This window comes from Sus scrofa, chromosome 2, assembly GCF_054392235.1.
Source record: "Sus scrofa isolate SSC_HxYL_T2T_F1_AM1 chromosome 2, Sscrofa_HxYL_maternal_Yorkshire_Landrace_v2.0, whole genome shotgun sequence".
NCBI classification, from domain to species: Eukaryota; Metazoa; Chordata; class Mammalia; order Artiodactyla; family Suidae; genus Sus; species Sus scrofa.
In genome coordinates this window covers 73,015,478-73,029,264 of record NC_139384.1, presented here as the reverse complement: position 1 = coordinate 73,029,264, position 13,787 = coordinate 73,015,478, and the positions used below count along the sequence as shown (strand labels likewise).

At 38.2% G+C, this 13,787-nt stretch overlaps 1 protein-coding gene across 1 annotated transcript; it reads right to left on the bottom strand.

Moving 5' to 3' along the window:
• Positions 1 to 1,928: 1,928 nt before the first annotated feature.
• On the bottom strand, positions 1,929 to 2,894 carry LOC110259755 (olfactory receptor 7C2-like). Its single transcript, XM_021085498.2, has one exon. The coding sequence runs from the start codon at positions 2,883 to 2,885 to the stop codon at positions 1,929 to 1,931; it is 957 nt and encodes a 318-aa protein (XP_020941157.1). The 5' UTR covers positions 2,886 to 2,894.
• Between the last annotated feature and the right edge of the window lie 10,893 nt (positions 2,895 to 13,787).

Here is a 13,787-nt window from a genome sequence, read left to right as displayed (position 1 = left end):
TAAAAATTGACCATTTGGACAGTCTTTCTCATCACACACAAGTCCACTTGAAGCTGATAAAATAGCCTTTGTCTTAACATGTGCAGGATGGCAAGTTCATAATCTTGCAACAAAACTTTCACATAAGAGCATTACTACTAATCACTAAAGTAAGTATGTAATACCTAGAGTTTTCTATTTATTTATTCAGTATTTGCATAGACTAGTTTAGAACTATTTATTCAAGGATTTATTGCACTTGCCTTCTATGTAAGAATTCTTATCTAGGCAGAGAAGATATGTAGATTAAGAAAATTACTGGGAGTTCCCGTCATGCCTCAGTGGTTAATGAATCCGACTAGGAACCATCAGGTTGTGGGTTCGATTCCTGGCCTTGCTCAGTGGGTTAAGGATCCAGTATTGCCACGAGCTGTGGTATAGGGTGTAGACGCGGCTCAGATCCCAAATTTCTGTGGCTCTGGCATAGGCCGGTGGCTACAGCTCCAATTCGACCCCTAGCCTGGGAACCACCATATGACTCAGGGGCGGCCATAGAAAAGGCAAAAAGACAGAAAGAAAAAAGAAAAAAAAGAAAATTGCTATTTAGAATACTAGGAAAGGGGTCAGTTATCTTTTATTAACATTTCATTTATTTTTTAAATTATTATTATTTTTTAATCATTAATAAATTTATACTCCCTCCCCCATTTCTCCACCTACAGCCCTGCCTGGGCAATCATCAATCATCTGTTCTCTACACCTATAAGCTTGAGTTTTGTTTTGTTTTTTGATTCCATATATGAGACATCATACAGTAGTTGTCTTTCTCTGTCTTATTTCTCTTAGTATAATGCCCACAAATTTCATCCATGTTATTGAAAAATTTACTTCTTTTTTAAAGCTGAATAATAGTCTGTATTGCACAATTACTTTATCCAATCACCAGTGATTAGACATGGGTTGTTTCCAGTCTTGACTGTTGTAAATAATGCTGCAACCTGAGGGTTCATGTACATCTCATTTAAAAAATACAACTTCTGAACTACATGCACAGCAATAAGGAAGTTTTGTGGAGAATTTCATGTTATCATTAGGGGATTTTTGACGGTGTTCTGAGATGCCTACATATCTAGCTACTGAACTGAAGTGAAAGTAATAGTTTAATTCAGGGACAAGAAAACTTTTATAGTGAAGGGCCAAGTAATAAGTATTTTAGGCTTTTTATACAACTACCTAAATCTACTGTTGTAGCATGAAAGTAACTGTAGAAAATATATACACAAATGGGAATGGGTCTATTCCAATAAAACGTGATTAAAAAAACATAAAAATTATCAAAATGTTTGTTTCTCATAGGTTCCATTTGAAGTTAGTCTTTATGCAGCTGTTTTTAATGGATTGACTTTGGCTTCCCAGAAATTCTTAACCTTCAGATCTTTAGAATTTGTCCTTATTTGGAAATAGGTTTGCTATGGATATAATTAGTCAAGTTAGGACAAGGTCTCTAGTGGAGAAGATTATTCCTTTAATTACTATGACAGGCATCCTTATAAAAGGAGGAAATTTGGATATTGTTACACACAGACACAAACACACAGGGATGACAACTTATGTAGATAAATTCAGAGATCAGGGTGATGCTTCTCTTTGCTAAGGAAGGATATGGAACAGATTTTTCCTCACAACCCATAGAGGGAACCAATCCTGCTGATGCCTTGATTTCCAAATTCTATACTCTAGAGCTGTGAGACAAAAAATGTCTGCTATTTAAGCCATGTGTTTTCTGGTACTTTGTCATATCTGCCCTATAAAAACAATCAAGACAAAATATGAGCAAAATCAAGACAAAGTTAGATATAGTAATTCCTGGAGTAGGAGAGAATAAACTGATATTTGGAGACATCAAAGATCCATGGAAAATGCCTACTAAATGGTCTGAGGCTGGCTACTTATGAGAACCCTGCAACATCCCCATCACTGAGAGATGCTACTCTGCCGAGGAGTCTAATCAGGGCCCCCTTCATGTCCCTGTTCCTCAGACTGTAGATGAAAGGGTTCAGCATGGGGGTGATCATGGTGTACATCACCGAGGCCACCAGACTTGTCCTAGAGGATGAAGTCGCTGCCGAACTGAGGTAGACCCCAAGGCTTGTGCCATAGAACAAGGAAACAACTGAGAGGTGAGACCCACAGGTGGAAAAGGCTTTGTGCTTGCCCCTGGATGATGAAATTCTCAGGATGGAGGAGAAAATCTGAGAATAAGAAAAGAGGATACCAGAGAGAGGAAAAATACCTAGGACAACAACTACAAAATATACTACTGTGTTATTGATGAGGGTATTTGAACAGGCAAGCTTCAGGACTTCAGGAAGATCACAAAAGAAGTGTGGAATGTTCATGTTCATGCAGAAAGACAGCCTCAAGAGGGTCAAAGTATCAAGCAGGGATCCTGTGACACTGATGCACCAGGACCCCAGAGCCAGCATCCCACACACCTGGGGATTCATGATGACTGTATAGTACAGGGGGTGACAGATGGCCACAAAGCGGTCATAGGCCATCACAGCCAGGATTAAATTGTCCAGGCAGCCAAACACCAAGAAAAAAAATATCTGGCTGAGGCAGCCTGCATAGGTGATAACTTGGCTCTGTGTCTGTATATTCATCAGCATCTTTGGGATGGTAGTGGAGCTGAAACAGATGTCAGCAAAGGACAAGTTGGAGAGGAAGAAGTACATTGGTATATGGAGGTGAGAGTCTGAGATAATGGCTAAGATAATGAGCAAGTTTCCAGTGAATGTGGTCAGGTACATGGACAGAAATAACCCAAAGAGGAGAGGCTGCATATCTGGCTCTTCTGTGAATCCCAGGAGGAGAAAGTATCTTGTTTGGTTTCTCATTTCCATGTAGCTGCTGTATTTGTCTAGAATGAGGTAAAAAAAAAAAAAAAAACACTCCAGCATTTACTCCAAATAAGACTTCACCAGAATGACAGAAACATTCTTAATCCAAACCCAGGGAATTCATTGTCATTCATGTGAGCTAATGGTTTTATCTCTTTAATGACAAATTGTGGTTACTCTTGGTACCTAGAAAATCTTTTTCTAGGTTCAGTGGTTCTCTCTGAATAAAAAATATTTGGTATAAATAAGGGAAGCAAAGATTATTGACTGGACCATAATTTGGAAAATTATAAGTGAGAAAATGCTCCATGTAGATAATGTGACTGTAAAAATGATCTATTATTCTGATAAAAAATTATGATTTAATCTGTAAAGACTTAATTTTAATCTATATATAGTTAACTATTAAGAATTTATCTTAATTACAAAGTTCAATGCATTAGCTTAGAAAAAGTCTCAAGATAAAAAAGGTTCATAAAAGAAAATATAAAATGGTTCATAAAAGAAAATATAAAGAAAATATAAAATATAAAATATAACTGAGAAAATGCTCTTTCTACTACTTATCTATGATGGGTGCCACAATTAAACACTTTTAAAAAATATTAAGTATGCAAATTTCCATCATGTGCAAAGAAAAAAACCTTGAAAACCTATATGAGAAGGTAGTTTACCTGCTTTTTTGGACTGGAAAATTCAAATCAGCATACCTATCTTTTATCACTAGATAGATATTTGCAGAACTCCAAAGGAAAATGGCTTATAACAACATTCACCAAAATGTGGACAGGGGTCATCTTTGAGTGTTAACATGAATTTTGAATTTTAATTCATTTTTTCCCACTATATATTTCAAAAAGTCTAAATGGGCACACATGTAGTCTATCATCAAGAAACAAACTCTTTAAAATTTGAAGATATTATTAATAAAAGTTCTACAAAACATAACTAGTTAAAACAGAAAATTGAGCTAAATCAGAGCTAAAGAATGAAAAATACGAATGGGGTGTTTGGGGTTGGTGGATGCAAACTATTATATTGAGAATGGATAAGCAAGGAAGTCCCACTGTACAGCACAAGGAACTATATCCAATCTGTTGGGATAGACCATCCTGGAAAATAGAATGAGAAAAAGAATATATATATATATATATATATATATATATATATATATATATATGACTGGGCACTATGCTGTACAGCATAATTTGACACAACACTGTAAATCAACTATGCTGTAATGAAAAGAAATGATAAAAGAATAAAATATTTATAACAAAAATAAATTTCAGAGCTAATTCTATGGCAAAGCAAAATAGACAAAATCATGTTTAATGGAAGAACTAAAAAGAAAAAGAACAGATGGCTAAAATCAGGAATGATAAAAGTGAAAAATATATATACATGAAAATACTCTGCAAGATAATTTTTCCAACTCCATGTTAAAAACCTGAAAATCTCTAAGAAGTGAATTTATTAATGTATTGGTTGATTTAGCATAGAGGACTACAGATCAATAATTAAGGAAGGAATTAAATAAGTACAAAAATTACTTCCAAAAGTGCCATAGTGGAAGCATTAGAAGTGGCAGGAACATTAGAAGACCTTTTTAAGTATTACAGAAGAAAGAAAAGTCTGCCATCACTAATATTTATTTATTAACATCCTGGAAATTCTAACCCAGGCAATAGTAGGAAAAGAAGAAATACGAGTTCTAAATTCTGTTGTTTGAAGATGATAGATTGGTTGCAGATAATGAATTGTCAGCTGAAAATCTCTCGTCACTGAATGTGATTTTAGTAAGACAGTTAATATAAAACAAATGTATAAAAAACATTAGTCATCTAAAAGTGACATTCAGTGGCATATAGTATATTCATTATGTTTCTATATAGTTCCAAAACATTTTTCTCACTGTGGGAATTCCCTGTACTATCTTCGTAACTTTTTTGTAAATCTCAAATTATTCAAAAATGAAAATTACCCAAAAAAGTGTGTGCAAGAGAAAAGAACAGTAATGTTCAAAAGCACAGTTAAATCTCTTAGAAAACAGATCACGATCACTTCAAATATTAACAAAAACAGAAATTTCCTGGGACAGGGACTGGAAACCTGCCAATACACAGTAAATGACCAATAAATTTGCTAAATAAGCTGAAATAATTGAGACACGCATGTTCAATCACTTGAGCTATGTTTAACATGTTGTAGTTATCACTATTTTTAAAAAATTAGGTACAATTGACATATACCATTATATTAGTTCCAGGTGTGTGTCATAATGATTTGATCTTTGTATATATTACAAAGTTATCACAACCATTAATGTAGTTAACAACTGTTTATATGCATAATTACCACATTAATTCTTCTAATGAGGACTTTTAAATCTAGTCTTTCAGCAGCTTCCATATATGCTCTCCAGAATGATTAAATATAGTTACCATGATTGACATTATATCACCATAACTTATTCATTTTATCCATGGAAATTTTTGTCTTTTGACCCCCTTAACTCACTTCCGCCATCACTACTGGCAGTGACCGAACATCACTCTTTTTTTTATTATTTAAAGAATGAATATGTGTTTACAGTAATGCAGTGGTAATGATTAATATGTATAGATGCTTATTAGCTATTAAAATAAATTAATTTAAAACACACAATCTACTTTAATTTAATCCTAATAGTAATGCTATGAAACAGACACTACCATTATCCCCTTTTTTAAAAAGTTGAAACGGAGATACAGAATCATTAAGTAACTCATATCAGAAGATGGATGAATGAACTTGTAAGTGATAACTATTTGGAATCCCAGGGAACATTTCTTGTTTGGATGAATAAGATTTGATAGGTAAAGGAATCAGAAGCATCTTTTTTTAGAGGAGAATAGAGGCAACTGCATGGCTTCTGAAGAATGACCACGCTGTCTGGATACTGGATAAGAACCTTGAGAGATGTTGGGATCTGAGAGGTCAGTTTCCATTAGGAAGATGACAGCTCCTCAGAGTGGGTTTCAGAAGAGACAGGAAGGAAGCTGAGAGAAGAGTGATTGACAGAGACTCAGGAATTGAATTGCGTAGAATGCTTTAATAAATAGAATCTCCTCATCACATTATCCCCATCTCTGCCATTAGAATTAATGCTCTGAGAGCTCTGCCTGCCACCATACCTGTTTCCCACAACAGTACTGTAATGTTATCACTGGGCCTCTAGTTTTCTGGGGCTTTCTTCCCTGGGTGATGGATGTTCAACTCAGCTCAAGGAAAGTAAGGGAAGGTGGCACCAGGCATCGATTCTCTGAAATGGCAGAGTTGAACTCCTTTCTTCCCGGAATATTGGAGCTGTAGACTGGAGGTGTAAGGGACATAGTTACTGTTTCTGTGGCTTCAGAGGTTGAAGTTTATTAGATGCTCATGAAATTAATTGTTCCAGTGTTGTTCTATTCTCCAAGAAATTTGGTTCCCATGAGGGAGGGAGCAAAATAGAAAGGAGATTCTTTTCTGCTGCTTTTGTACCCATGGGAGCATCTTGGATATGAAATATGTGCATCCCCTCCCCAGGCCCCTTAGTCATGAGGTTAACTATCAAAATGTGGTAACACATTTTTCAGGACCTTGTGAAAGTCCAACTGGACTTGGAGTTGTCATCAGGGATCCGGGACACACCCAACTCCCCCAAAAAAACCTATTTCCAGTGATGTCTATTCATACTCATGAAAGTGCAATCTCCATAAATTTCCAGGCATGCAGTGAGAGAAATATGGTGAGAGGTGGATGGCTGGCTGTACAATCAGGGCTCTGCAGGTACCTACAGCATTACAGTGTCAAAACATGTCCATAGGGTAGTCCTCAGTATTCTAGTTTAGAGGAAAAATCCATCCTTATTAATTCATAAGAGACTGATTTTAAAGTAATATCCCACATTATTAAAGCATTGTCATAAAATAAGAACAGGCAAGCACTTAGGGTGACTGTATTTTTTATGGCTGCACCCATGGCTTATGGAAATTCCCAGGTCAGGAATTGAATCTGAGCCCTGATACTGAGCCAGGGTTCTAACCCACACCTCCAAAGCAACTTCTTAAACTGCAGTAGGAGTCTTAACCCACTGCACCACAGCAGGAACTCCACAGTGACTATTTTGAGTGACTACTTTCAGCCTGAACAGTCAAATCTATAGGATGAGACATTTTCCACTGAAAGAGCATCTATTGTGGCATCCACAAGGTTCATATTATTACCTCAAGTGTTGCACTACCATTTAATCAACATTTTATTCCTGGATTACCTTAATTCCCCCCTCATAACAGCATTCCTGTATCACACTCCTCTCCATACTGCCATTCCTGTATCAGTTTCTACCAAAGCATTCTCCAAAGAAACAGCCCGTGAAATTCACATTGAGTCCAAAATAAAAAGGAAAATTATTGAGGATGATACTGAATCCAGCATATATGACTTATTTTGTTTTAACTTAAATATGGTTGACACATATTATGTTACTTTCACATGTACTGCATAGTGATGTATTTGAATACACTGAAAAATGATGATCATGATAAATCTAGTAATACCGGTCCCCAAGAAGTTATTACACATTATAGACCACATTCCCTATTCAGCATATTATATCCCTGTGGCTTTGATATAACTAGAGATTTTTACCTTTTAATCCCCTTCTCCTATTTTGCTCCCCATCCCACCCATCTAGAAACCTCCCATTTGTTTTCTCTATCTATGATTCTGTTTTCATTTTCTTTTGCTTCCTTATGCGTTTTGATTGTTAGATTCCACATATGAGGACAACATATGGTATTTGTCCTTCTCTGTCTTGGAATGATACCCCTAGAGTCATCCAACTTTTGCAAGTGGAAATAGTTCATATTTTATATGGCTGAGTTATATTCCATTAAAAATATATACCACATCTTTATCCATTTCTCTAGCCATGAACATTTAGGTTGCTTCCATAGCTTAGCTATGTAAATAATGTTCAGTGGACACTGAAGTGCATATATCCTTTCAAAGTAACATTTTGTTTTCAAGTATATACTCAGAAAAGAAATTGCTATATCATATGGTAGTTCTATTTTCAGCTTTTGAGAGGCTTCTATACGATTTTCCACAGCGGAGGCACCTAGTTAAATTCACTCAAAAATGTACAAATATTCTCTTTTCTCTACATTCTCTTCAGCATTTTTTATCTGTTGTCATTGTGATGATAACCATTCTGACAGGTGTCAGGAGGTATCTCACTGTGGTTTTGGTATCCATTTCCTGGACGATTAGCGGTGTTGAGCATCTTTTCATGTTTTTGTTGGAAAACTGTATTTTTTTCTTTTTTTTGGAAAATATTTATTCGGGTTTTCTGCCCATTTTAAAAACAGATTGTTTGTCTTTTTGATTTGAATATAATGAGCATTTTGTATATACTGAATATTAATGCTTTATCAAATATATCCTTTGCAAATATCTCCATCCATTCAGTAGGTTGCCCTGGCCTGGGAACCTCCATATGCTGCAGGAGCAGCTCAGGAAAAGGCAAAAAGACAAAAAAAAAATTGTTTAGGTGATGTTTTGTGTGTGAAATTCTTACTAGAAAGGGTTTGAAATATAATAGAAGATAGAAAGGGGAGATAGAATTTATTAACATATAAATAGTATTTTATAAAATTCACCCAGGGAGGTGCCCAAGCACGTAGCTGTGATTTTGCTACACTTTTCATAGGATTTGAAAATCTGAGGCTCCAAAGGCTCTGCCTGATACATACACCTCCCTGGCATCTTCATCATTTCTGGGCTCTGCTTTTCCTCTCCCCTTTTCTCCTTGTTGAAATATGTTTCTAATCTTCCAGGCCTCTCCAACAGATCAGTGTTTCTGGCTTCAGTGGTCCCGGTGGAGTCCCTCATTCTGTATTTAATGTATTCTGTGCTTTAAATGGGCCTGTTAATTACTCCCACCTCACTCTGAATTTACTAATTTATTGATCAAAAAAAAAAATTCACCCAGGAAATATTCTATTTATTTATTTATTTATTTATTTATTTCTAAGAGCTTGCTTTTTTTTTTTTTTTTTTTTTTTTTTTGGTCTTTCTGTCTTTTCTAGGGCCGCACCCATGGCATATGGAGGTTCCCAGGCTGGGGTCTAATTGGAGCTGTAGCCACCACCCTACACCAGAGTCCCAGCAACCTCGAGATCTGAGCCTCGTCTGTGACCTACACCACAGTTCAAGTCAATGCCCGATCCTTAACCCACTGAGCAAGGCCAGGGATAGAACCTGGAACCTCGTAGTTCCTAGTCGGATTCATTAATCGCTGAGCCATGATGGGAACACATTACCCAGGAAATATTTTAAATAGAAAATATGAGGAGTTCCCATTGTGGCGCAGTGGAAACAAATCCGACTAGGATCCATGAGGTTGCGGGTTTGATCCCTGTCCTTGCTCAGTGGGTTAAGAATCTGGCGTTGCCCTGAGCTGTGGTATAGGTTGCAGACTTGGTTTTTGACCTGGCATTGCTGTGGCTGTGGTGTAGGCCGGCAGCTGTAGCTCCTATTAGACCCATAGCTTGGGAACCTCCATATGCCGTGGGTGCAGCCCTAAAAAGACAAAAAAAAAAAAAAAAAAAAAGAAAAAATGGGAACATATGGGAACATGTTTATATAATTCCAGGTGTAATATACCAGTGGCAATTAACTGATGCTGCAGAAGAGAAGAGATTTTCTGAAACTCTATCCTTGAGTAGATGTGGGCCCATGTGGAGATTTTGACTTTCACTGTCTTTCAAGTTTTACTACACAGTAGCTAAGCGTTTTACTAGCTTCACAGCTTTATCAATTCTACTTATTTATTCAGTACTTGCATAAACTAGTTTAGATGTATTCATGAGAGAAGAATTGATTGCACTTTCCTTCTATGTCAGATTTTTATTCCTAGGGAAAGGAGATATAAAATTAATAAAAGACAAATTCCTGGACATTAAGAAAAATTACTTCTTCGATTATTAAGAAACAGATCACTTTTTGTTTGATTTAGCTTTTCATAAAAATCTTTTTTGTTTTATTTTTTTATTTTATTTTATTTATTACTCAAATGAATTTATCACATCTGTAGTTGTATAATGATCATAACATAAAAAAAACTTTCTAACCACATGCATTAATAGCAATGATGATGTTTTGTGGAGGATTTCATGTTATCATTAGGGGATTTTGATGGTGACCTGAGATGCTTAAATGTCTAGGTACTAAACTGAAGTGAAAACAGTAGTTTAATTCAGGGACAAGCACTTTCATCCTTTTCTTTACTGTCACTACTATCTGGAAATGCAATCTTAGTTTCAAAGTAGTCATATGCATGCACCAGTAGATTACATTACTGAAGAGCTTCTTTGAATTCAGAATCCAAGCCCCTCCCCGCCAGACCTGCTGAATCAAAATCTACATTTTAACAAGATCACCTGGAGTTTCACATGTACATTAAGGTTTTGGGGTTTGTTTGTTTTTTAATTTACATTTTATTGTTATTTCCCCAACACTCTTGTTTTTCCCCACTGTACAGCGTGGGGACCCAGTTACACATACCTTTATACATAATTTTTTCTCCCATCATCATGCTGCATTGTAAGTATCTAGACATAGTTCTCAATGCTACACAGCAGGATCTCATTGTAAATCCATTCCATGAGAAAGAGTTTGCATCCATCCACCACAAGTTCCCAGTCCATCCCCCTCCCCCTCCCCCTGGGCAACCACAAGTCTATTCTCCAAGTCCATGAGTTTTTTCCTGTGGAAATGTTCATTTATGCTGCATGTTAGATACCAGATATGAGTGAGATCATATGGTATTTATCTTTTTCTTTCTGACTTACTTCACTCAGGATGAGAGTCTCTACCTCCATCTATACTGCTGCAAATGGCATTATGTCATTCCTTTTTTATGGCTGAGTGGTATTCCATTGTGCATATATACCACATCTTCCTAATCTAATCATCTGTCATTGGACATTTGGGTTGTTTCCATGTCTTGGCTATTGTGAATAGGGCTGCAATGAACATGTGGGTGCATGTGTCTTTTTTAAGGAAAGTATTTTCTGGATATATGCCCCAGAGTGGGATTTCTGGGTCATATGGTAGTCCTATGTACAGATTTCTAAGGTACCTCCATACTGTTCTCCAGAGTGGTGGTACCAGCTTACATTCCCACCAACAGTGCAGGAGGGTTCCCTTTTCTCCACCCCTCCTCCAGCATTTGTTATTTGTAGACTTATGAATGATAGCCATTCTGACTGGTGTGAGGTGGTATCTCATAGTAGTTTTGATTTTCATTTCTCTAATCATCAGGGATGTCAAGTGCTTGCTGGCCATCTGTATATCTTCCTTGAAGATCTGTCTATTCTGGGCTGTGGAGCTCTCCCCAAGGGCTGCTTGTGCTGGGTGGCTTGCTCCTCAGGAGTGCAATGCTTCCCAAGGGCCAGCAGGGCTAACCAGCTGGCTCTGAGGCAAAGGAGTGCTTCCCAATGGCAGTTGGGACTGGCAGGTGTGCACCACGGTGTAAGCACACTTCCTGTGGCCAGGTAGGGCTTGTCCTGGTGCTCCTGGGCTATGGAGCCCTTCCTGAGGGTGGACAGTGCTGGGAGGCTTGCTGCACAGGAGTGTAGCACTTCCTGAGGGCATGAGGGATTAACTGGCTCTCTCTGAGGCAAAGGAGCATTTCCCAAGGGCAGGCAGGACTGTCAGGTGCACACCCAGGTGGAAATGCACTTCCCATGGCTGGTCAGGGTTTGCCCTGGTGCTCCTGGGCCATGGAGCTCTTCATGAGGGTGATGGTGCTGGATGGCTTGCTCTGCAGGAATGGGGCGCTTCCTGTGTGAGGGCAGGCTGCCCGGGGAAAGACACAGTGTTGGATAGCTTCCCGAAGGTGGTGAGGCCAGTCCACAGGGATGGCAGGCGGCTTCTGGCCAGGCCCATGTGGGGTGGGGAAGTGGGGATGGGCTGGAAAGCTCTGCTCTCTGCTAGATGGTGGGCAAGCATTCACTCTAGGGTGCAAGGAGGTGGCCAACCTCTCCTCTTCTCCCCTCTGGAACAATGGTGCCTTGTTTCTCCTGTGGGTCCGGACCTTCTCCCAGGTACCCTCTGTTGTGGCTTTCCACTCCCCAGCCCTTAGTGTATTGCTCCCTCCACCCACAACACACTGTTTCCTAATCCCTCAGGCTGTCTCCACACCACCAACCCCAGTCCGCTCCCAGGGACTAACCTCCAGGGCCTAGGTCTCAGTGCCCAGCCCCAACTCAAGCATCTCGGTTTTTTATGTCTGTGCCACTGGTTCAGATGATCTGTGTAGCTCTCACTCTGCTTTTAGATCTCAGGCCTGCTGCTGGGCTTTTCTCAGAGTCTGGAGATCCCTCCAACTCAGTTGATATTTCCTTCAGTTAGGTGACCTTCTGGGGTGTGGGTTTCACCTTTCTCCTTCACAGTTCCCTCTCGGGAATGCCAGTCCAGTCCTGATTCCCTTTCTCTCTCTCCTCTTTTCTCTTGTTTTACCCAGTTATGTCAAGAGATTCTTGCCATTTTTTGGATGTTTAAGTTCTTCTGCCAGCATTTTATTGTTGTTCTGTGCGAGTTGTTTTACATGTAGATGTATTTTTTTTTGTTGTTATATTTGTGGGAGAGGGTGAGCCCGTTCCCCTACTCTTCCACCATCTTGCTCATCTCTCTACATTAAGCTTTGAGTAGTGTTCCTCTAGAGCATCTACAGCTTCTAGTCTTTCAGCTTTTATGTCCTAACTTTTGTTTCATCAACACCTTCCAACTTCACTATTTACCATGTGGGCAAAAATAGAAGTTCCATAATTATATTTTTTATACCATTAAGTTCATATTTTGGAGTTAAGTTCATATTTTGGTATGATCTATTCCAAACACGGTTTATGAAACCATTGCTTATTGTTCAATGCCAATGTAAATAATAGTCATGATTTATATTTCTTACATAACCCTATATTACACCATTTTATGGTTTTCTTTTGTGACACTCTATTCTGTGTCCTTGGAAAGCCATTATGTCACCCATTATGCCTTTTTTCTTAACTTTCAGTGGAATTTCTTAAGGTAGAGTTTTCAAAATTAATATAAGCATTACCTATTAGGAAAATACTATATTAGGGCATCATTTAAGATTAGAGTCAGTGTTTTTGTAGATGAGAATACCTGGACACACATATTTTAAAAAGTATGGATTAGGAGTTCCTGTCATAATCCAGCAGAAATGAATCTGACTAATATCCGTGAGGACACAGGTTGGATCCCTAGCCTCACTCAGTGGGTTAAGGATCCAGCACTGCAGTGAGTGGTGGTGTAGGTCCCAAATGCAGCTCAGATCTGGCATTGGAGTGCATATGGTATAGGCCAGCGAGTACAGCTCCAATGTGACCCCTAGCCTGGGAAACCCCAAAGGCTGTGGGTCTGGCCCCCCAAAAAAGACAATAAAATAAAATTTTAAGATATAAAAAATAAAAAGTATGGATGAAAATGCAACATCTTATGCTCAGTGAAGGAAAAGGAACACAGAATATATATCATATAATAATACCATAGAGACATACATAGAACTGTGTTGCAGTAGGCTTTGAACAGTGTAGCTGATGGGGAGCAAGTAGATCTAAAGAAATAGAAGTTTGGCTAGTTATTGAAGTCTTCTATTATAATTGCAAATCCACAAGCATTGTGGTTCTTTGTCTTATAGGTATCACTTCTTTGGTTTTGACCTCCGCTCTGAAGAATGCTCAAAGAAACAATATCAGAGTCTCTGATCTGGAGTTTCTCCACACTCAAAGGGATAGATACACACATTGGCTCAAAGATGATTGAGATTCATTAAAATATATGGTAGTACCTCCT

Bases quoted from the DNA above. Each gene is read 5' to 3' on its own strand.
- LOC110259755 (XM_021085498.2), bottom strand. From the start codon at position 2,885: ATGGAAATGAGAAACCAAACAAGATACTTTCTCCTCCTGGGATTCACA.